Source organism: Acanthaster planci, linkage group LG05 (assembly GCF_054643075.1).
Source record: "Acanthaster planci isolate LZ-2023a linkage group LG05, COTS_SCS, whole genome shotgun sequence".
Taxonomy (NCBI): Eukaryota; Metazoa; Echinodermata; class Asteroidea; order Valvatida; family Acanthasteridae; genus Acanthaster; species Acanthaster planci.
In genome coordinates this window covers 321,584-346,540 of record NC_141781.1, presented here as the reverse complement: position 1 = coordinate 346,540, position 24,957 = coordinate 321,584, and the positions used below count along the sequence as shown (strand labels likewise).

The following is a 24,957-nucleotide window of genomic DNA, read 5'->3' as shown; positions in this document are numbered from 1 at the left end:
TCTAGAGTAAACAGGGTTAGTAAATTCATCGTCCGATCTTGCGTATTTTAAGGAAACATTTTGACGGACAGGTGAGCAACGTCTTTTCACACAAATGAGCAAATATTTGGTTCCTTTTTCAAATATTCTAAAGCGTTACAGGATCAATCGTCTTTAAACCAAAAGGATGTCAGCTGTACGTCTTTAATTAAAACTAAAACACACAACTCAATTAGTTGATTTACTATAGCTTTGCAATCAATATGCAATCAAAGTAATAAGCTATAAGGTTTATTGATGATGGTATGGTTTCAGAAAACATGCAAATTCGAAGTCGAGGGCAATCCGAATTTTTGAGTATGAAGCAAACAAATCATGGTCACAATAAAAACGCTAGATCCATGTTTATCTTCAACTGATCGAAGGTCATTTCCACTGGACAACTAATATTTGGGAATTGTTTTTGTCGGTTATCTATCACATACTGACTGATCTCGAAATCTTCTTGCAAACTGCTCTCAGCATGTTTTGTTGGATTGCATGCAAATGAAGTAGATCCTACGACAGTAAGGAGGGGCACCAGGGAACACTGCCAGAGAGAAGTGTTAAAACATGTAGTGGGTTTATGGGGGACATACATGTAGTCCACGGACGATGGACCGAAAAGTGATAGATGCTGATAAATACCCGTCCCGGAAAATGCCGCTAGTAATGACGGGGGACATCTCTCCTGACCCAGATCATCGCCATTAGAAGGGAACTGCTCAAGATACGAGAGTATCACTATGACCAATAATTCTTGGATAATAAGGATTTCTTAATGACTGCACATGGAAATGAAGTGCTATCGAAGTTCAAGTGAGTCAGACTAGTTACTTAGGCCTGTCATATAGGTATAGGACAGACAAGGTAGCAGGTGTTGTCATTAGTCCATGTTCGTTCTTCTTCATAGTTCCTCTTCTCTTGGATAAGGAATCGCTCACCCACGGGTTGTCACATTGTGGTTGAAAGGGGCACGTACTACAAACCTTCTGACGATGTACCGCCCTTATTTTATTACAGACGGGACAGGTTTCGGGAAAAATATCACGTCGAGGAAAGATGTCAATTCTGGCCTGAAGCTGTTTGCAAACGTTGTACTCCTTCCAGGCTTGAGGTGAATTATTAACATCAAAGACATCAGCGATTTCATACTAACAGCTCGTGAGAGACATTTACATGACAGTGATTAATAACCGAGGAACTATCGGGTCGAGAGACACTCAAGGATTGGACATTATTCGAGAAGCCTGTCTCTATCGAGTTTGAAATGTTCAAGCCACAATGAACAACAAATATCATACATCTTTTTTGTGATATGCTGAATTTGTTCATCATCTCTACTCGAATAATAAAGAGACCCATAGACAGGTAACGATGCGATACAGAGAAGGGGAAAAGGATGCATGTTTGAAGGTGAAGTAGTCTACAGCCATGATTGAAGGAATATCGTTTGTTAATTCAAACGTTCAATTGCATCACACAGCTCAACATGTGAAGATTTCTCACTAGCGGTGTGCAACTTCTTTTCTGACAACTGGGAAAAAACAGAAATGTTACCCCAGCATTTTAATGTAGGGTAAAATAAATCAAAACGCCATCTCGCTTCAAAAATGTACATTAATTTCGTTTGATATGAGTAAAAGTGTGAAATCAAATAAAAAGTGGCCAGCCAGAAATGTCAACTGGGGTTCTCTTCCAAGAATGCATGAATTGAAACACGCACACATGTACAGGCACTCACCCATTAATTGTGTAAACGTTAGGTGACTTTGAGATAGGTCATTTTCAGGTAATTTTACTTCCAAACAAAAAAACAGCAATTTGTGATGGTCTCGCTCTGTGCGTTTTGTTTACATGAAACAACATTACAAGAACTTGAAATGAAAACCTAGGCACTTCATAAATGTACAACAGAACAAAATGAAAATAATGCTTTTTATATGAAGTATACTTCGACCAAAACAAATGGTACAAACTCAAAAAACAGATCTTTGGTAAAGTAAAAAACCCAGTAACGATTAACATTAATGTTACATAATGGTACATTATTTAAAAAACACTAAATTTACATCATATGTGCACTCTTCTAAAGGTTTGAATTCAGACTTCAGGTAGGATTCACACAGAGGTGTGGAAAATTAAACTTTGCAAATGTTGCTCATATATATACTTTGGAATTACTTATAGGAAATTACAGTTATTGTTCTTCGTGTTTCTTTACTATTTGGAAAGCAAATACATGTACCACAAATATCAGAATCCAATTGCTTGGTAGCATGAGGAAAAATATGAATTTGAAATATAATACCCAAGATGCGTCAAAGTATGTTGTGGAAAAGGTACTTGGGTCACCATGGCAACCACAATATATTAATGCAGACTTTAGTAGGTGTGTATATATACCCCACTTGCTATGTAGAGTTTTTATAACCCTACTTGAGACCTCACTCCGAGTCATGTTACTTGATGCCCAAGCACAAAATGGATGCATAAACAGGCTGAAGTGGAAGGACTATCGCAAATTGGCTTTTCTTTTCACAATCTTTCCCTTCCCATTAAAATGTCATCCATGTGGAAACTCAAGCTGATGTTGATGCTGTGACTGATGACACGGAGGAAATATCAGCTACAGGAAGTTTAACTCCCTGCGTCAGAATGGAATGATCCAAGGCATATTGACGCCTCTCCTGCTGTAACCAGTACAACATCTCTGTACAGTCCACTTTCATTTTGTCCAGGTAAGGGCGACCCTGAGAAATGATGAGCAATAATGACAAGGAGCAGAATCAACTTTCTGCCATTTGTGCGACGGTGCAATTCTTAATGACAGTGATTATTATCATCTGGAAAGGCGATTTAGGATTCAAAAGAAAAAATGTTCCAGTGACTCATGACAGTTATCCCCAAAACAACTTTTTGAACAAAGAACTACATTTCAGAACTTAAAATTACAAAAACTACAAAAAGTGATGTATGCATAGACAGCTTTGTAAATAACAGGACTCTAAAATTTTGTTGGCAGTTTATGGTAAATGAAACACATGCAGAATCACTTACCTGATATGTTGGCGTGTCATCAAACTTCTTGTGTACATACTGAACCTTGTTTCTAACATGGACATCTAGATCATGAAGTCTTGTGTAAAGTTCACTGCGTTGCTTTGCTTCCTTCAACCGAGCTACTGAAGAACCTCGGTGACCTTTTAAGAGAGATGAAAACACACAAAAGATGAAGTTATGAACTAGTTAACTATGACCGGATATTGTTTGATCATAGAGGGGGGATGCATAGATTGCTGACGGCTTGGGCTTCATTTCTTCTTGACATTTGATTGAAACTGAAGATTGAAACTGTTATAAAATGAAGGGTGTCTTTGTTATAAAATGAAGGGTGTCACTGTTTGAAAATGAAGGTTGTCACTGTTTGAAAATTAAGGGTGTCACTGTTTGAAAATGAAGGTTGTCACTGTTTGGAAATGAAGGTTGTCACTTTTGAAAATAAATGTCACTGTTTAAAAATGATGTTTGTCACAGTTCGAAAATGATTTTTGTCACTGTTTCATAAATTCAATTTAACTAATTGTTTCATAGCTTTATATTTCTAATCCACACAAGGATCAGGAAGGTTTTTTTGCCATTATATTCTCTAGTTTGAGTAGCTTTTCACCTCCGTACAGCCTGTTGAGATCTATGTTGATCTATGATGTAATGGGCTTAAATTATAATTATTCTGTACATTAATTTATCGTAAATAACAACCTGGGCAAGAAGTGGTATTCTGGTCTTTGCCAAGGGGTTAAGATAGGATGTATGTTTCACATTTGATATGGGAAGTAGTGGATGGAATAAATGCCATATGTTTATAAGCATACAAAGTGGCCAACCTTTTTGAAAGAACCTGTCTGGATCAGAGGCCAATCTCTCAAATGTCTCCAACCTTGCAAGAATTGCCTCTCGTTGTAAAATGACTTCAGTGGCTAACTCCCATGCATCAATGGCCTGGAAGTCAAAGACAAAATCTTACATTTGGAATAAGAAGTAGGAAAGATAATGCCAACAGCAAAACAGGGTTTTTGTTTTGGACATAAAGTTGTAAGTGTGGGAATATCAGTAATAAAAAAGTAGGAGTTTTATTGGGGAAACACTTCTATAAAGAGGAATACGCCCTCAAGTCTATGTATAATGTGGTAATATTTCTCTTTAGATCTAGAAACAAGACAGGTATTGTATTTGATGTTTGTAATAAGTAGGTTTTGTCCACTTTAACACTAATTCTTATAAGACATATTCTAAAAAAAAAGAAGTTATTGCCCAAAGCAAATGTTCTAATGTATTCTAGCCACCAGCTCATCTGTCATTTCATGTCTGGGGTCTGGGCATTTCTGATCGTCTTGACTATCTCCTGCAGGAATTGTAATCTGACTGCCTGATTTTTGCATGCTTTCTATTTTTGTTTACTTCTGGCACTGAGTTACATGATCTTTGGGGAGTCAACCTGATCCCTCAAGTGAAACGAAGCCCCAAATTAATCCTTGCAAGAAGTGTCTGCTTTAGAAATGTCAGAAGCAACATTCAAAGAATGTGAGGTGATCAGGGTGGGTATTCTTTGTAGCTCTGAGAGGCAAGACTTACGAGCTCTTCCCTCAGGTTCACTTGTTAGTGTTTGATGGATGTATCTAGTTAGGATTGGGAAGGAGTTGTAAAAAAGTTGAGAGGTGAAAGCTCACTTTGAAACCAAACACACAGTCACAAAGACAAATCACCTAACCCAGAGTTGGCAACCCATATACAGAAATATGCAAACTTTAAATAAAAATCAACTCTTTTCTTTTGAAAGAAGTTTGCTCTTTGAAGACTCAAAGATTGACAAGACTGTTATGGTCTTTGTGAGGATACCAAAAACAGTTGAGCTTTTCAAACTCACGTGCTAGTTTTACACTGTTATCACATCTGCAAAGACCAATTGGTATCCAGAGATTTTTTAGGAAGAAATGACGTGAATGCTCGATTTGAACAGGTGATATTTTTCACTTAAAAGTACCAAGAATGCTCTAGTTTGACATGCTGTTTTAAGCCTAGCTTCCATATTGCCGTTTCTAATGCAGACGGTCTGCAACACATGAAGATGCAGACATGAATGAAAGAGACGCTGCATGATGTCATTCCACCGACAAATTTAAACAAAATGGTGTCTGAAACTCTGTGATTTTTTGCGAAAACATACCCTTCTAAATTGATTGTATTGCTTCATGATGTCAAATGTGTACTCCACTTTCATGCATTTCATTGATGGTCAGCTATTTAGTTGATTAGAATGGTGTAATATGGTAAAATGGGCAAAATTTGTGGTACTAAGCAAGAGGGACATCGTTGCACACCGGTTATGCCAGCTTGCGTGTTTGTATGGGGATACTACGGCTACTTGATGCAAACAGTCGGTAAAGTTGATCCTGGCTCAACTTTGCAGATCTTTCGGGAAGTTTGTTTGCGCTTGTCTGTGTTGTCGGCGGCACCTCTGTTTGGCATTTTCCATATGTCTGCGTTGCAGTTTGCATCTTGATTGCATTGCTCTCTGCATTTCTTACATCGATATGGAAACCAGGCTTTACACATAGGGCAAGAACATACACTATCCAGTTTGTCCATATGTTCATCTGAGCTGTATTTGATTGCCATGTCTAGTTTCAAATTATCAGGCATCTGTAGAGAGGTCCAGATTGCTTCCAGTCTGTCTTGAAAATTCAGAGGCTCAGGAGCAAAAGTTGTCATCTGAGATTTCTGATTTAACAAAAACAAACATGATTGACAACAGTCAACCTTTTGTTTGATAACACTTTGACACATATTAGTGCTGAATGATTCGGAAACTAAGCAAGATTTCTGCAAATGTTGTTTTTTATAGAATGGGGATTTGTATGAAAATCTGTTTGTTTGTTTTGAGAATGCAAATTTCAAATACCCCCGAGGAAATCAGGATTCTGGCACTTAACAGCCGAGACAACAACAAAAATGTGGCAATAATAAACACTGAAAAATAACACTTTGGGACAAAGAACTAGAACTAGAGGGCAGAATATACAGTGATTGACATCACTCTGGATGAGTGGTCTTGACTCAGTAGCCCAAATTATTTGAATGATATAAGCATGGCACTGTTATGTGCTTGATTCCTGCAAGTCATAGAAAGTTAATCACAAGCTATTCAAATGAACACGAAAAAAGCATTCCTCAATCGTTAGCTACCCCATCCCTTGTCAATGGTCTCATGAAAGGATTTGTTAAGGACTCAACTACAAGACTGAACAAAGTTTAATAACGTACTGTGCTGGATACACGACTGGCAAAATCTCTCATAGTAGCCCTGGATGACAATCTTGAGATGGATCTTTTACTGCCTCCTCCATCTCTTACATCAGGCACCTTCAAATTTCTGCCTCTAGATAAGGAGCTGATTGTGGATTTAGCTGAGCCTCTAGAAGTAGTATGGAGTAAGTATTGTGAGTGTGCACGGCGTGAGCGTGCTCTGGAATCTGTTCCCTCAGATTCTTCAACTTCCTCTTCTTCTTCTGTCCAAAAATTAATTTCCATTACTAAAAAAGAACTAAAATGGTAATTCAAATAGATGAAAATAGCAATATGTTTTCTTGATTTTATGAAATTCATGTGTTTAATAAAGATAAGGACCAGAGTACTCCAAGGCAATGAAAACACCTGCCCTAAAACTCTGAAATCAATTTAGTCCAATTTTAACATACGTGCACCTAAGTGGTTAATTGTCTAAATGTAAACAATGAGAATTTTGCAAAATGTGCCAGCTGATTAAGCTTTTGCTAAGAATCTGAATGAATTTGATATCACCTTTATTTTGAATGAGTAACTTCTCTCATTAATCTGAAACCTTTTTACCTTCTAATTCAGGATCTCTGCCAAGTCCTCCCATTAATACTGAGTTGACATTCCACATTCCTGCTTGGAAATCAGTCTTCTGGTTCTTCAATTCCCGTAATTTCTCTTGTCGTTCTCTGAATGTTCAATGACATAAGTCACCTTTTCTGTGAAAATGACTTACAAATTGTATCCAAAGAGTTTCCAGGTATTTTGAAAAGTTGAAGACTTTGTCATGAAAATTATTTTCTTGGATATGTTTCTCCACAACCAAAATCAGGATGCTATTTTTTCCTTTGCTTTATATTGTGTTCATTTTTGAAAGCTTTCCTTGTGGCAAGGTGTACTTTAACTTAATGAAATGTTTGTTTTAAACCTCCAGCTGCACGTACAATGACAATAAAAATGGAATCAAACAAGATCAAGAAGCTGTGAAAATGTAACGGCTGAGTCAGTTAATCTGTCACATATGCCTGATGATGCTCGATAATATGCCAGCTTGGTAGTTTCGAAAGGCAAGGTCACTCATTAGCAAAATATGTGTACATGTAGGAGTGTAGCCACACTGATAAGGCAGACTGTACATTTCTGTTCAGGAATGACCCCACAGGCTTCATTCTGGGCATGTGATGTTGGAATACTGAACTGGCTCATTAGTGAGTCCAGGCCGGTTTTTACTTGGTGCACAAGTCAATAGCAATGCAAACATGTGACTTCAGATTGAATGTTTGTGTAGCAAAACTTCAATGAATTTCAACTTGCAAATTTCACTTAGAATATCTGGTGATATTAAATTTGCTTCCTTGGTGCTTTGCCTGAAGTATGAACTGGCTTTTAGGAAATAAATACTCTTTTCAAATACATGCAGAAGCCTACCGAGGGACTGCAGATGACTCATTAGCCCAGGTGAGTATTTTTAAGTGGCAACATGAATGAGCAATGTGTACACAGGACAACATTAGTAGTATGATTTCCTGCACAATCACGTTCCCACGTAGATGCATCCATACAACAAACATAAATGCCATGTGAAATCTTATTCTCTACATGAAATCCTCACACTATTACATAATATGATTTCCTGCACAATCGCTTTCCCATGTAGATGCATCCATACAACAAACATGAGAAATCTCATTCTATACATAAAATCCTCACACTCTTACATGTAAATGCATACAATGTTGGTATTTTATTAAGCCTGTTCTCACCTCTGCTTGGCCATTTTTGAAGAGCTTAGAATATCTTGGTCTGCTTTACCAATATCACCTTCATCATCGTCACTCTCATACATGTGAAACACAGCACCCAGAAAATCAGTCTCCTGTATTGAAACCACATGGTAAGTCAGAAAGATGTCTTCAGTGATACAATTAGGCAATTCATGGGACTGAGGAATGATTGGAAGTTGATTGACTATTACTTTACTGATAAATAAATTGATTTACTGACTGAGTTTTGTTTAGTCTTTCATCAGACATTTCAACGGTAATTGTTCAACAATTCTATCACTTCACACCACTGCTTTGAACAGATGTTCTAACTGCATTCCATAGGTCCTGTAGAACATAATGCACTTATGAGTTTACCAATAAAAGAATTCACTATAAGGTTGACTTGTGCTTGATGGGTTCGAGGTTTGAAACAATGATGATTCACTGATGACATTGCCAAGTATAAGTGCTTGTGACATGAGCCACCACAGACACCCTAATCCACGCGTACCTACATGCAGAACCATGTCCAACCAGGGTGGCATTGTCTATCATACCTTGTCTCTCTCTTAAAGAAATATACCCAGGGTAGATGGATAACAAATGACGCTGAAAAGTCCTTCATTGCAAAGGTTCTATTTCTGCCACTTGAGGGGGCGTTGTGTGTACCAACAAAATAGGCTTGATGGCTGCACACTCAAATGAGACAAGGTGCAAATGTATGCTGCTATCTATTGTCCACTGACATGCATAGAAAGATCATTACTGTTAACGTTTACATTTGGAATGCAGCTAAGATACAAAGGTTAAGCGTGTGATAAGTGAAGCACTACATTTACCTGCGTAGAGAGGTATTTGGTGTAATCATCTGAACTAATGGTATTTTTCCACCAGGCAAGCCAAGAAGCATAGGACCTGGCATTCCTGTCATCCATCAAGCCTTGAGATACTGGTTTTCCCATACCGGTTCCGTCCAGATCCAACCCGCTTGAACTGGTTCCAGCCAGTAATCCACCACTGGCACCATGTTCTTGCCCTGGTGTGCCAATCCCAAGGTTCATGTTGGGTGTTAAGGTTTCCAGCAGAGTACTTGTGGCAAGGGAGTAGCCTTGCTGAGCAGCAGGCTTCTTGGCAAAACTGGCATTGAAGATTGGACTGAATAACAGAGCAGAAATACAAGAATGCTTCTGACTGTAAGCAATACTAAATTGGACATCTCTCAGTCTGGTGTTTTAATCTGCAAATCAGAATGGCCTTGCATAAAATGAAGACTTTTACAATGATAATCAATGCGCTAAATGGAAGGTGGATGAGTGGGTTAGGCACAGGGCAAGGGCCCAGCAGGGTTCACCTTCTAGTAGTCTGGCTTGATGTACCTCTTGGATGATTCCCTATTCTCTTCTCAGAAGAACCAACCTTGATAAGCACTAGCTTAAGCCAGGGTCAACCTGAGTCCGGCCTGACATACTTCTTGGACCATTCAATATACCCAGAACGACCAGCCTTAGTGAAGATTGGTTTGAGTAATGGTCATCCTTAATTTTGGTCTGACATACCTCTTGGACCATTCTTCTCTATCATCTCCCCAGGGTGGGGTGTCTATCTTTGTCAGAATAGGGTTGAGCACTCTATCTTGACCATGTTTCTGCAGCATAGATGAAGCTAAGATGGCATGATGGGCTAAAGCTTGATGGCTGGATGAATGCTCAATAAACTCATCCTGGTGTTGGGAAATAGTGGTACAAGGAAAAGTTATGACGTCTATAAACAAATCTTTGCAAGATTATAATCAAAACAATAAATACAGTTAAAATTTAAGAGGCAAAGTTGCTAAGGTAATTTGACAAGCCATGTTCTATGTGTTTTTATAAAATTAAACCAACACTCTTGAATCTAGTTACTGGTAAAATGTTCAGATTACAAAGTATACCACTTTATTTGTTACTATTTATTGTCTTAGCTAACACTGAACAAGAAACAGGGTAATTCAACAAGGGACAGAGAGATCAGGTAAGGTATGGTAGGTTGGAGGGGTAAAGTGAGGCAGGGTTTGGGCCAATTCATTCTTGGCAAAATCAAACATGAGCGTAAAATTGTGATATCAGATCAAGTATTTGTTCTGCAAATTGCTAAACGTTGAAGATATTTTGCAAATTTCACTGCAAATGTTTTATAATGTCCACATTGCTTCATTTTCTGTATTTGCTTGAAGTATAGACCAACAGTGAGGAAGGAAGGAGGAAGTTACAGAAATGGCTTCTGTACCTGATCATAGGCTAAATGGTCAGTAGGCAATGTCTTCATAATCTCTCTGTACACTTCATTAATCTCTTGACCACGGAATAGGTTACTGTCCAGTTTCTTGATGGTGTTGCCATTCACCTGTAACCCAAACGAATTCAACTTGATCAGATCAACTTGAAACAGATGTAAAAATGTAATCTAACATTTTATCTTGGATAAAATGGCCTACTTTTGCATTGACACTGTGTCTTGTAAAGTTCTCATAATTCTTGAAAAATTTCACTGGCAATCCAGTTCATAAGTGTGACGTCACTTTAGTTTAAACCACGCCCACTGCACATGCACTGCATATAGAGTTTCATGAAATGATCACCGTCAACGTGGAACAATGGAGAGCCTGAAAATTGTAGCGCATTCGCCTTTGTGACGAAGTCACTTACAGACCAGATAGAGTAAAATGGCAATCAGAATTAGATAGCACTGCGGCAATTTCATGCTTGGATACAGGTTGTACACATACATTGCATGCCTCTTCACCAATGTTGACTTGCCAAGCACAAGCATGCTCAAGTTTAAGAACATGCACATGAATGAGGTGCACTGCAGTATTAAAATTGGTACCTACTTGGCTCCAGCACCTGTTTCAATTACAAATACTGCCTCACAATAGGAATATTGTGTTGCCTTGTGGTAATATTTACTAAAAATGCTGAGAACCTAAATTGAAATTGGCTTACTTTAGCACTGCTTGTTCTTTTGTCCTGCCTGTGATGTAGGCTTCAAATGAAGTATTTAAAGAGCTTTTCAACCCTAAAATGATTTCTGGCCTTCATTAACAAAGAACTCACATCATCATTCAATTCATTGAAGACAGTAGTGTTGAGTTTGAGTGTAATAGATGAAAGGCTGACACGTTCTGACACACGGACATCTGAGGTACGAACAACAGACTTGTTTGGCATTCTGGTAGTGACAGTCGCAGGTTGAGGATGGGTAGGCGCTGAAATCTCAATGCTGTTATGAGTAAATTTAATGGCAAACTGTAAATTTACAAGTAGTGCATGAATACAGATCTCAGTGTTCAAGCAAGGATCGAAGTCCACTAGGAGTCATATTCACAATGTAGTCCATTTTGTGTCCATGTCAGTTAAACCCGTGGTTCATAAACAGGTCTAATAGGTGATGGAAATGAATATGGTCTAGAACATTCTTATGGTTAGGTTACTTAAACCATCTCGGCTCCCTGGTAAATACACAGATCAATGGCTGCTATTGGCTTAGGTGAATAGGTCAGTCAGTGGCCATAAGAGGTATCACTCACACCTCACAGACAAATCAATGGCTGATATTGGCTTACAGGTGAGTAGGTCAGACAGTGGCCATAAGAGGCATCACTCGGACCTCATAGACAAATCAATGGCTGCTATCGGCTTACAGGTGAGTAGGTCAGACAGTGGCCATAAGAGGCATCACTCGGACCTCATAGACAAATCAATGGCTGCTACTGGCTTACAGGTGAGTAGGTCAGACAGTGGCCATAAGAGGCATCACTCGGACCTCATAGACAAATCAATGGCTGCTATTGGCTTACAGGTGAGTAGGTCAGACAGTGGCCATAAGAGGCATCACTCACACCTCATAGACAAATCAATGGCTGATATTGGCTTACAGGTGAGTAGGTCAGACAGTGGCCATAAGAGGCATCACTCACACCTCATAGACAAATCAATGGCTGATATTGGCTTACAGGTGAGTAGGTCAGACAGTGGTCATAAGAGGCATCACTCACACCTCATAGACAAATCAATGGCTGCTACTGGCTTACAGGTGAGTAGGTCAGACAGTGGCCATAAGAGGCATCACTCACAGCTCATAGACAAATCAATGGCTGATATTGGCTTACAGGTGAGTAGGTCAGACAGTGGTCATAAGAGGCATCACTCACACCTCATAGATAAATCAATGGCTGCTATTGGCTTACAGGTGAGTAGGTCAGACAGTGGCCATAAGAGGCATCACTCGGACCTCATAGACAAATCAATGGCTGCTATCGGCTTACAGGTGAGTAGGTCAGACAGTGGCCATAAGAGGCATCACTCGGACCTCATAGACAAATCAATGGCTGCTACTGGCTTACAGGTGAGTAGGTCAGACAGTGGCCATAAGAGGCATCACTCGGACCTCATAGACAAATCAATGGCTGCTATCGGCTTACAGGTGAGTAGGTCAGACAGTGGCCATAAGAGGCATCACTCGGACCTCATAGACAAATCAATGGCTGCTATTGGCTTACAGGTGAGTAGGTCAGACAGTGGCCATAAGAGGCATCACTCGGACCTCATAGACAAATCAATGGCTGCTATCGGCTTACAGGTGAGTAGGTCAGACAGTGGCCATAAGAGGCATCACTCGGACCTCATAGACAAATCAATGGCTGCTACTGGCTTACAGGTGAGTAGGTCAGACAGTGGCCATAAGAGGCATCACTCGGACCTCATAGACAAATCAATGGCTGCTATTGGCTTACAGGTGAGTAGGTCAGACAGTGGCCATAAGAGGCATCACTCACACCTCATAGACAAATCAATGGCTGATATTGGCTTACAGGTGAGTAGGTCAGACAGTGGCCATAAGAGGCATCACTCACACCTCATAGACAAATCAATGGCTGATATTGGCTTACAGGTGAGTAGGTCAGACAGTGGTCATAAGAGGCATCACTCACACCTCATAGACAAATCAATGGCTGCTACTGGCTTACAGGTGAGTAGGTCAGACAGTGGCCATAAGAGGCATCACTCACAGCTCATAGACAAATCAATGGCTGATATTGGCTTACAGGTGAGTAGGTCAGACAGTGGTCATAAGAGGCATCACTCACACCTCATAGATAAATCAATGGCTGCTATTGGCTTACAGGTGAGTAGGTCAGACAGTGGCCATAAGAGGTATCACTCGGACCTCATAGACAAATCAATGGCTGCTATCGGCTTACAGGTGAGTAGGTCAGACAGTGGCCATAAGAGGCATCACTCGGACCTCATAGACAAATCAATGGCTGCTACTGGCTTACAGGTGAGTAGGTCAGACAGTGGCCATAAGAGGCATCACTCGGACCTCATAGACAAATCAATGGCTGCTATCGGCTTACAGGTGAGTAGGTCAGACAGTGGCCATAAGAGGCATCACTCACACCTCATAGACAAATCAATGGCTGATATTGGCTTACAGGTGAGTAGGTCAGACAGTGGCCATAAGAGGCATCACTCACACCTCATAGACAAATCAATGGCTGCTATCGGCTTACAGGTGAGTAGGTCAGACAGTGGCCATAAGAGGCATCACTCACACCTCATAGACAAATCAATGGCTGATATTGGCTTACAGGTGAGTAGGTCAGACAGTGGCCATAAGAGGCATCACTCGGACCTCATAGACAAATCAATGGCTGCTATCGGCTTACAGGTGAGTAGGTCAGACAGTGGCCATAAGAGGCATCACTCGGACCTCATAGACAAATCAATGGCTGCTATCGGCTTACAGGTGAGTATGTCAGACAGTGGCCATAAGAGGCATCACTCACACCTCATAGACAAATCAATGGCTGCTACTGGCTTACAGGTGAGTAGGTCAGACAGTGGCCATAAGAGGCATCACTCGGACCTCATAGACAAATCAATGGCTGCTATCGGCTTACAGGTGAGTAGGTCAGACAGTGGCCATAAGAGGCATCACTCGGACCTCATAGACAAATCAATGGCTGCTATCGGCTTACAGGTGAGTAGGTCAGACAGTGGCCATAAGAGGCATCACTCACACCTCATAGACAAATCAATGGCTGCTACTGGCTTACAGGTGAGTAGGTCAGACAGTGGCCATAAGAGGCATCACTCGGACCTCATAGACAAATCAATGGCTGCTATCGGCTTACAGGTGAGTAGGTCAGACAGTGGCCATAAGAGGCATCACTCGGACCTCATAGACAAATCAATGGCTGCTACTGGCTTACAGGTGAGTAGGTCAGACAGTGGCCATAAGAGGCATCACTCGGACCTCATAGACAAATCAATGGCTGCTATTGGCTTACAGGTAAGAGGTCAGACAATGGCCATAAGAGGCATCACTCACACCTCATAGACAAATCAATGGCTGATATTGGCTTACAGGTGAGTAGGTCAGACAGTGGCCATAAGAGGCATCACTCACACCTCATAGACAAATCAATGGCTGATATTGGCTTACAGGTGAGTAGGTCAGACAGTGGTCATAAGAGGCATCACTCACACCTCATAGACAAATCAATGGCTGCTACTGGCTTACAGGTGAGTAGGTCAGACAGTGGCCATAAGAGGCATCACTCACACCTCATAGACAAATCAATGGCTGATATTGGCTTACAGGTGAGTAGGTCAGACAGTGGTCATAAGAGGCATCACTCACACCTCATAGATAAATCAATGGCTGCTATTGGCTTACAGGTGAGTAGGTCAGACAGTGGCCATAAGAGGCATCACTCGGACCTCATAGACAAATCAATGGCTGCTATCGGCTTACAGGTGAGTAGGTCAGACAGTGGCCATAAGAGGCATCACTCGGACCTCATAGACAAATCAATGGCTGCTATCGGCTTACAGGTGAGTAGGTCAGACAGTGGCCATAAGAGGCATCACTCGGACCTCATAGACAAATCAATGGCTGCTATCGGCTTACAGGTGAGTAGGTCAGACAGTGGCCATAAGAGGCATCACTCGGACCTCATAGACAAATCAATGGCTGCTATTGGCTTACAGGTGAGTAGGTCAGACAGTGGCCATAAGAGGCATCACTCGGACCTCATAGACAAATCAATGGCTGCTATTGGCTTACAGGTGAGTAGGTCAGACAGTGGCCATAAGAGGCATCACTCAAGTGCTCACAGATAATTCATTTGTAACTCACTGTTCATTTCTCTCCTGTATTGCTCGTTTCTCCTCTATCCTCTTCAACTGTTTCTTTAACTCTTCTCTCTTGGCATCTGCTCTGTCTGTTAAGGAGATAGCCTGCATGGACAAAACACTTTTTAAGCACCTTAAAGCACTCCACCTGCTATCTTAATTGTTTCCATGCCCTCCTGTAACATTTAGGTCATCTTTGACATTTTTTAAATGTTAACTGTAAATGTAATGCATCTCTTTTCATGACAATGAACGGCTTTACACAGGGAGTATATCCAAGCCATTTTACTTCTTTTGGGAATCTTTCTGAGACTCAAGACATTTCCAGGGGAAAGTCCTCTCACCTGTAAGAGAGGTGGCAAGTCTTCATCCTCGGCTAGTTGTTCTTCTTTTCCCTCGTCTCTAGCTGATCGATAGCATGACAGCCTTTTAAGATCTTTTTGGAAATACTCTCTGGAGTCCTTGGATTTGGAAACATCCTCTTCTGTCCTTTTAGGTTTCTCGGGCTACAGGCCAAATCAACAACAATGGTAAGATTTAACAAGGTACAAAATTGCGATACAAAACTTGCTGTGGTTAATGTCACCTCTGATTTGGCATTCATCCAACATATAGGACCCCTCAGCAAGACAAGTAGTGCTTCATGACACATGTTGTTGGTTATTCCCTTCGTTATGAGCTTAACATCTGCACACAAAATTAGATTATCACTTTACCACAAATAGTAACAACTGTAATTGCCATCAAATTGGAACAGAAAAACAAAGATTTCTGAATGGAACACGTTTGGAAAACTTTTTCTGTATCAGAGACAAACACAGAACCAAGTCTTTGTGGTCAGTCAGATGTCAGCTTCTTTTGCATTTGTATGAATAATAATTCATGCAGTGAACTTACAAGTTTAGGGTCAAATGCAAGGCTAGGTCTTCGCTTATGAACAGTACTGTAGTCGATTCCAAGATCTTCAAAGAGTGTTTCTACTGGTATGACTTCCAAGGATCTGGCTCTTCTTATCTTTGGGTGGGAAACAGGTTTCGTCTCTTCATCTCTGTAAGGAAGATGGCAATGAATTCTTCTTCTACAGTATAGATGAGTTAATGCCTAAACATATGCCTAAATCACATCACTACTGCAAATACGTTCTAACACGGGAGTTTTAAAAGATATTCTTTGGAATGCTTACTGCCTATAAATACTCTCCTCAAAATAGAGGAAGGTTCCTTGACAGAAAATCAAGTGTTTATCACTGCCAGGATATAAAACGTCTAATCTGAGCCTGTTCGATGTCTCTTTTTTCTCAAGGTTGATGCTTTCTCACCTCCTACTTCTCTTCCTGTTAGCCTCCTTTGCTCCTTGCATCTTAGCAGCATGAAGTGATGCCTTCCTTTCAGCAGCACTTTGTTCTAATAACTCCCTTTGGAGAAGATTGACATCAGGTAGATAATCCAATACCTTATGGGACTGTATGGCTGGCATTTGACGGTTCAAGTCACGTACTTCGCGTTCTACTGTCTGACGATAACGTTTCTTCCGTTTTGGACGGCTTGTCTCAATCTGTTGGGGAAATGAAAACGTTTACTTTTTCCATGTGTCCCGATGAGCTTTGAAGCTTTTCATGATGAAAGTAGCAACTTAGTAGTAGACGTTTGCAGTAGCACCATGCAAAGATATCTCTTTTATGAGTATGTGTGGTTTTAAAAAGACTTTTCAGAACCACACGTACTCATAAAAGAGATATCGTCTGATGGGTCCTGCTCTGCAAATGTTTGCCTCCTCCCCCAAAAAGATTCCCTTTACAGATATCTACAATAAACAAAAATAACTTTGTGGTTTCAGTTACAATACTGTGTTCTCCAAACATTTTGACCAAAGCTGTTGTTTTTCTTCATGCACAAAGCAATAAACAGCTAATAGACCAGATGTATGAACAAACTAGAGGATATTTTGCGTACTGCCAACAATGTCCTACAGAGTTGATGCACAGGTGCAAACCTATATGATCTTTACATGAATGCTGTGTTACAGCAATGTTAGATGTGTCAACTCAATCTCTCTCTCAAGACTGTGGGAATACTTGTGCACACAGCTCATAACAGAAATTGGTATGTTAGTACCAGTGTTGTATGTGCATGTAGTCAATTATAAGACTTGTCATAAGACTAGTCACAAGACGTATTACAATTACAGAGTAAACAATGAGAAAGGAATGCCATTGTAGCAGTTCATTTGAACAGATTGTGACAGGAATTTAGACTGAAGGTCTTGTGGGGGAGTTATGATGGACTTGAGGAGGAGTCTCAACTACAACACTGCTCAGGGTAATTTGATAATTGATAAAAGAGTGGGTTTTTTGCATTTTTATGATTCCTGCACGTGAATACATCTTGACTGTCTCTTTTCAAGACTGTGATTAACATACCAACTTCTGGTAAGAAAGAGGAGCGACATCTTCCTCTGGGGCTGCATCATCAGGAAAGTCCTCCTCAGAATCTGACAAGACACCTCTGATATCAGCAACGATGTGACGTCTTACAGCTAAGATATTCAGGCTTTATGAAGATAAAAGGGGTCATGTTAGTTTCATTCCAATGTCATCATAGCAGGTTAATAAAAACAGAAGTATGCATTAGCAATTGGAAGTGTTTGCAATTCAAAAACTCAGGACATTAAAATTCAAAACATTGAAATTCAGGTATAAATACATTTCTTAATGTCCTATATTGCGATATTAAAACATATCTGGATTTCATTAATTAGAAACTGAGTAAAGCATGTCACAATTTTCAAAAAGAATATGTCTGTTGATTCCAAATTATGCTGGACATCAGGAAGATTGCAACCTACAATTTGTTGGCATCTAGAGACAATTGGGCATTGAGTCTGCTCATGTTTGCTTGTTTGCTGAAAACTCCTCGCTCCTCCAGAACTGAAAACAAAAATAAAAGAAGTCATTATCACCCTACTTTGCAGACTACTTATCCAGTACAGTTCTTCAGAGCCTACACCAAAATTTGACCATTTTTAATATTTCAAGCAATTTTTGTTAGAAGTACCGTCAGTACCATTTATCATATTTCAGGTACAAATCTTGTAGTACTAAACTAGTAAATGGTTTATTCACCAAGCAGCACAGGCCATAAAAATGTAGAGTTTATTCAATATTACTCACTTTTAGCTTTCTCCACATAATGCAGAAACAGCTGCTCACATACAGTAACTATATGAACTGTGATTCTCCTCTGTAGTTCCTTATTCTCTTCAGCAGTCTAGGAAAGACACAATCACAACATCACAGAATCTGCTGCATAAGCCAGCTTGATAACTGCGGTTAACCATACCTCATACATATTAATGAAGTCTAGGAAACGCATAATCACAAAATACATGTATAACAGGATATACTGCAAAAGCCAGCTTGATAACTGCTATTTACCACACCTCATACATATTCATGAAGTTTAGGAGAGAACCGCAATATCAAAGGCCCTATTGCAAAAGCCAGCTTCATACATTGTAACTGTTATTTACCACACCTCATACATATTCATGAAGTTTAGGAAAGACATAACCACAATATCACAGGATCTGCTGCAAAATCCAGCTGATAACTGCTATTTATCTCACCTTGTACATTTTCATGAAGTTTAGTGAAACTATCACCCAGAGTACAGCAAACATCACCCTAGCTACTCTACACATGACACATGGAGCCATAGCTGTTCATGTACAAGTTTATCATCGTTTTCCTCTGCTCAGTAATGCCAAACTAAAAACTTTTCAATGGCAACTGTAAATGTATGCAGTGTGGTAAAACAAATATTCATTATTGAGGGTGGATAGCTGATATAGCTCCCTGAGGTATATTGAGATGAAAAATGTGTTTCCTTGGCTAGGCCTTAGGAACTACAGTAGTTTGTCAACTTCTTAAATGTCAGGAAGCTAACAGCGACTACCCAACCTGAAACCATGTTACATTTGTTTAACAAGAAGGCAATGTACATGATAATGATAAATCAAGACTAACAAATCCTGTCAAATCCTAGGATGAAATTTTGTTTTGAAAATGGCTGTTTTTTAAAGGGCATATTAAACTCACACACAAGGAAGTGCAGGAACAAATCACAAACAATAAAAATGTAACCTACCAGAAAGGGGTCATCCACTTGCCGTCTGATGTCTGGCCAGATGCAATTGACTTCACCCATGATGATGCCAGCCTAAGAATGGTAGGTAGAAACAGGTCAACTTAGACGGCTTAACAGCAAGCAAAGAACATTTCCTAATAGAATATAATTATGTATTGAGCAATATGCATATTAATAAAATAATTGTAATAATTGCAACATATAATTTCTACTAATCTGGGAACCTGATCAAGGCACTATACATTATTACCCTTGTTCAACGGGCCCATAAACAGGCTAAAACCATCTGAGTTCCTTTGGGGAGTATACAGCTCAACGCTGTCATTTCAGGCACAAACAGCAAATCATTTACATAACCACTTCTACCCTCATAGGTGCCCATTTACTCCTGAATGGAGAAAGGCAAGTGGGAGTAATGTGAATTGTCAAAGGTCACACCATGTAAGCAGCGACTGGATTCAAACCCCGACCCTACATGAGTCACAAACCGTGACCACTTAACCACATACCTTAATAAAGTCAATCTGATAGGTGGTTTCACCTGCAATGTTATCAGCCTATAACTAGAGAGTTAGTAGAAAATGAGTCGGCTCTGTCACAACTATTTATTGATCAAAAAAGTTCAAAATGAGTGTTGTAAACTTTAATCATAATACCAAGTTGTGGAAGGTGAAAAACAACTCAACTGGGTATGTTGAAATGACTTACCAATGTCTGTTGGTCCTCCATGGTCATGTGAGTAACTTCAGGCTTAGCAGCAATTCTACGACGAATCAGCTTAGCTAACTGACTAAATGTGGATGGAGGTGTCTTGATACTCTCCTTTTGGTATTGATGTCATTCAAACAATAACAGAAATAAGAAATAAGAAGTTAACATATAACAGGTTCATCAAGCAATTCAAACTTTCATTTGCACATCGTACACATGCATACATTTTCATACATCCAAGGATATACTTGTTATGCAAAAGGAGAATCCATTCAATGACTGATTGCTTTATGTTCATTTTATTGGGAACTGAGGTACCTTCATGTACATGTACTCGCTGTGACAAAACTGCAAAAAACCCATGACAACTTAATAACAGGAGCAGAAATATTTAATGGTTAAAGTGTATTACTGAACAAGGAGATGATCTCAATTTTTCTCCATCGCACTTGGACTTTGTCAAAAATTGGTCATAATCTACTAGATAGCAAAGTTGAAGCACTCATATGACCATGTAAACTTACATCTATGGGTGTTACAGGGCGTTCAATATCCAACTCAACTTTCTCTGGAACTGTACACAAATGAAAGGACAGCGTGCATGTTTTTTATGTAAGTTGTCCCACTTTGTTCAATATGAGAAGTGACTTAAACCTAACCTCTCTCAGTTTTCTCAATACACCTTGCTGAATCTAACAGAAACATCTGCAAAATACATAGAACAAGCCTGCCAAACTCCAACGAGTACAACAACCACAGTATATTGAAAAGTTTGCTTATTAAATTATGCAGAGTCCAACCACTGCAGTCTGAACATACTGGATCCAACAGAATCCAATAATACCTGAGTGTGAACCTGTTGAATTCAAAAGAATCCACCAGTAACAGAATCCAATGACAACAATCTGCTAGATGCAACATCCAACATCCAGCAAGAACAGGTCAATTTAAAACCAGCGGACTGTGTCCAATTGTTTTTTGGATTTAGTATGATTAGAGTTTCAGAATTGTTTAGACGTTATGGCATATTGAAAAACAAAAATTAGGTCTTACCCTTTTCATGGAAATAAGGTGCAAACAGTGTCAGAGGACCTAAGATATCTTCATAACGTTTCTGTAAATCACGCTGTGTAGACAAACAGGAAAAGTATATCATGTACATCACTATTGCTAAATGCTTTGATTCTCTGGCACAAAACTATGTGTACATGTATGCAGGTTCGGCAAAGTAGTCGGAATATATCTTGCCAATATCATTTTCCACAGTAGTTTGTTACTACCCTTAAACCAAATTTTACTTGCATGTTTTACAAACGATGTAATATATTGGAAATATATCCAAAACAAATGTAATTTTTGATGATAAAAATATTCAAATATGGAAAATGGAACTTTCAACTGATTTCAATCAGTGTGCATCATTAACGTTAATCAAAAATGAAAAATACAAAAAAGATTTGCCGATGATCCACTTACTGTTCCAAAGCCCAACCTGCCCATGGTGTACAGCTCTTCTGTCTTTTGAAGTGTTTGGGCATTATCAAATGACTTACTATCTCCTTCTACAGTTGCCATGGTAACAGATAACAACAGCTAAATCATTCAAAATTTAGCAACACACACTGAAATGAGAAAGAGTAAAACATGTCCATGTAAATGTTGCCATTTTCAATGCTATTTTTTTATCCCCCTTCTCCTTAAACAGCCCTTTTCCCTTTTGATTTGTCTCTCTTGTGAATAAAAAATCATGTTGCATTTTCAGTAAAATAAGCACAGTAGCTCTAGTGACGGTACAAAAGACTGGTTGCTGTCTGCTTTAATTGCATCAATCTGTAGCATTGGAAAAGAACCAGACCGGTCTGCAATGTCAACGATTGCTGCCTTTAAACACAGGTGCTTTTGCAGAGCTCCCTCAAATTTAGACAAAAGAAGTCAGGGCCCAGACTGTAAAAAGCAAATGATTTCATCAACCAGATGGCACATTCCCAGAGTTCTCACTGCTTTGTACGTAAAGGAGTGGGGAAGTCAAGACTTGTTTGGCACAAACATTAATGTACTAAGCTTACTTAGTCTTCTGATGACAATAAATTACTTCCTAAATTGTAGGGAAAGGTAGGCCTAAGTTCCCTATGAATAGCTCCCTGCAAATTGTCTGACCCTATGCTCAAGTAGGCCTTTAGTGAGCATAAAGCCTACTGGCAAAATTTCAGCTAAACATACACGTAGCAGATGCAGAGGGTAAAATGTCACTTGTACGGACATCCAGAATCGAGGCCAAGTAGGAGGAGTTCAACAGTGCCCTGTTTACAAGTCTTACACGTCATGTCAGTCTCGTACTATAACTGCAGCTGGTGTCTGTCATGTCTGACAATGCTGATGACAGGTCTAATTGAACCAAGCAATCTTTAGCACGTTTAGCAACAGATGACGAAAATTAACCCCTGCCCCAACAAAATCAATTTTAAAGTACGAAGTTCACAAAAACATGTAGCTGAACAGGTGCAAAATAAATCCCCCAACCACACATTTTTGTTTTTGAACGTACATTTTACAGTTAAAATTGAGAAGAACTAAGTCAAAAGAGCCACCAAATATAATAAACAAACTTATTGAGCTTGGGGTTTTCCCATCGGTTGTCAAATGGATTGCTTCTTACAGAACATCAACAGGCAGACCTTGTCTGGGGGTGTTCCCCAAGGTACTTAACTTGGCCCGGTGATACTTTTGATTTGCATACTTTTGATTTGCATAAATAGCACTCTTGATTCCAGTCGTAATAGATGTTGGAAATATATGACTTGACCTTGGGGGAAAACTGTTTTTTCAATGAGAATAGTAATGTACAACATGATCTTGATATCTTTGAGTGAGTGGTCAAAGAGTAATGGGTTTTCCTTGAATCCTGCTAAATGTCAAACATTACGGGTGTATTTCGGCAGACAAGATCCCCCAGAAGCCACCTACAATATATCTAATGTTCAGCTACCTAATGTGACTAGTGTCAAGCTCCTTGGGGTCATCCTTCAGAGAAACCTGAAGTGGGATGGTCACATTGCCAACATTCTAACTAAGGCTGATCGTAAGCTGATCATGATTCGTAAACTTAAAATAACAGGATTAACTAAGGATGAATTGGTCTGTATGTATAAAAGCTACCTGCGACCAATTATGGAATAAGCTGTTCCTGTTTGGCATCCATAGTTGACGACAGCACAATCTAACCACTTAGAATCATTCCAAAGACGAATTTGTTGCATCATTCTTGGCAATAATTATTGTAATTACGATCAAGCTCTGCGTTTACTGGATTTAGAAGCCTTAAAGGAAAGAAGGCCTGACAAGGCATGAACAGAGAGGAAAAATACCTCCTGTACTGGGGGAGACAAATTGCTTACAAATTACCCAGGACAGGGAGGAGAGGATTGAGGGGAAAGGGAGGGGAAAAAACCTATGTGATGCAAAAAGAGGAATACTGTGTTTAGTATTACTTACATTTGTAGAGAAAACCTAGGAATAAAAAACAGGCCTGTGACATTGGTGAGAAGGGAATCAGCAACCTAACAATACAATTTTGCATTCATTATTACTATGCTAGGCCTAGGTAATGAAGGCTAAAATTTTGATCCGAGGCAGCTTTGAAGACAAGACAGATGTAGCCTTGGCCCTTAACCATGCTAAGGTTACCTTAGACTAGGCAGGGACGGCTAGCTAGCATGGACAGATAGGGCCATGGACTAGCCAAGGTGGACTCCCTGGCACATGGCCATACTACGTTACGTAATGAAATGAAGACAACGTCCAACCTACTCTAATCTAATATGTCTAACATTAGCCCCACTAGTGTGGCACGAACTCTCACTCCCGATCCACCCTTAGCCACACATCCGTATGGGCAATTTCGTGTCAGCGTACTGAACATTTTCGGCGCATCCACTTATCATCGATTATCACACGAACATGATCCTGGACCTTTCCGTTTTCCAAAAACCACTTATTGAATGATTTCACTCACGTTATTCAGGTATTTTCCAGTCTTTTTGCCTTTATCCATTCAATCTAATGGGCTCACTCTCTCAGTCGCTATCTTTAAAATAAGATCGTTGAACAATATGTCACTTGACCCCTCATCGTCTCGATGGCTGTTCCATGTCAAGACATCTAAACTGCTGCCAAAGTTTTGGAAGAGTCCATTGGTACATGTAATGATCGCTCAGTCCGTTTATTACATGTGTCTTATCATTCAGTAAATGGTTTTTAGAAAACGGAAAGGTCAAGGATGATGTTCATGTGCAAAAAAAATTGTGCCCATGATGATAAGTGGGTGCGCCGAAAATGTTCAGTACGCCGACATGAAATTGCACATACGGATGTGTGGCTAAGGGTGGATCGGGAGTGAGAGTTCCTGCCACACTAGTGCAGTAGTGGGGCTATTCTAACCATGGTCTAACATGTCTAAGCCACGGACCAGACACGATGGATGACGGAGGTAGTGTTACTGCTTATGCACGATAGCCTAGGCCAAGACCTATTCCTACAGGCTACATGATCACAAACACATAGGGAGCATACCGGTACGTACTTACACAATTTTTGGTCCTTTTTGCTTTAGCATTTTGAAAGAGAGCATTTTCAGTGATATCACCCATCAGCATAGGCCTGGCCCCTGTAGCCAATGTCGGTAACGCGCGTAACACGTAATCGTCGTAGGCTTGGCTCCCCAGGTGATAGGCTACATTGACATTGCGATCTTTTGATGATGGACCAGACTATTTACATGTTGCTAAGGAACATCGACACTAACGT

The 24,957-nt window shown here is 39.9% G+C and overlaps 1 protein-coding gene across 6 annotated transcripts; it reads right to left on the bottom strand.

Moving 5' to 3' along the window:
- Nucleotides 1–1,456: 1,456 nt before the first annotated feature.
- ccdc87 (coiled-coil domain containing 87) lies at nucleotides 1,457–24,897 on the bottom strand. Of its 6 annotated transcripts, none has more exons than XM_022245196.2 (24): nucleotides 24,734–24,897; nucleotides 21,631–21,776; nucleotides 21,208–21,280; nucleotides 20,679–20,728; nucleotides 20,152–20,265; nucleotides 19,444–19,515; nucleotides 18,468–18,564; nucleotides 18,143–18,224; nucleotides 17,718–17,847; nucleotides 16,617–16,852; nucleotides 16,196–16,346; nucleotides 15,643–15,804; nucleotides 15,303–15,403; nucleotides 11,213–11,378; nucleotides 10,386–10,502; nucleotides 9,677–9,840; nucleotides 8,960–9,275; nucleotides 8,118–8,230; nucleotides 6,928–7,043; nucleotides 6,343–6,611; nucleotides 5,650–5,799; nucleotides 3,906–4,020; nucleotides 3,079–3,221; nucleotides 1,457–2,771 (listed from the first exon to the last, which is right to left on the bottom strand). In XM_022245196.2, exons 2-24 carry the CDS (start codon nucleotides 21,727–21,729, stop codon nucleotides 2,601–2,603), a joined length of 3,207 nt encoding a protein of 1,068 aa, XP_022100888.2. In that variant the 5' UTR covers nucleotides 21,730–21,776; nucleotides 24,734–24,897; the 3' UTR covers nucleotides 1,457–2,600. The 6 variants fall into 6 exon arrangements, with proteins under 6 accessions (XP_022100888.2, XP_022100887.2, XP_022100889.2 ...); XM_022245195.2 differs by having other exon boundaries at nucleotides 24,738–24,897; XM_022245197.2 differs by having other exon boundaries at nucleotides 6,343–6,587; nucleotides 24,738–24,896.
- Nucleotides 24,898–24,957: the final 60 nt, after the last annotated feature.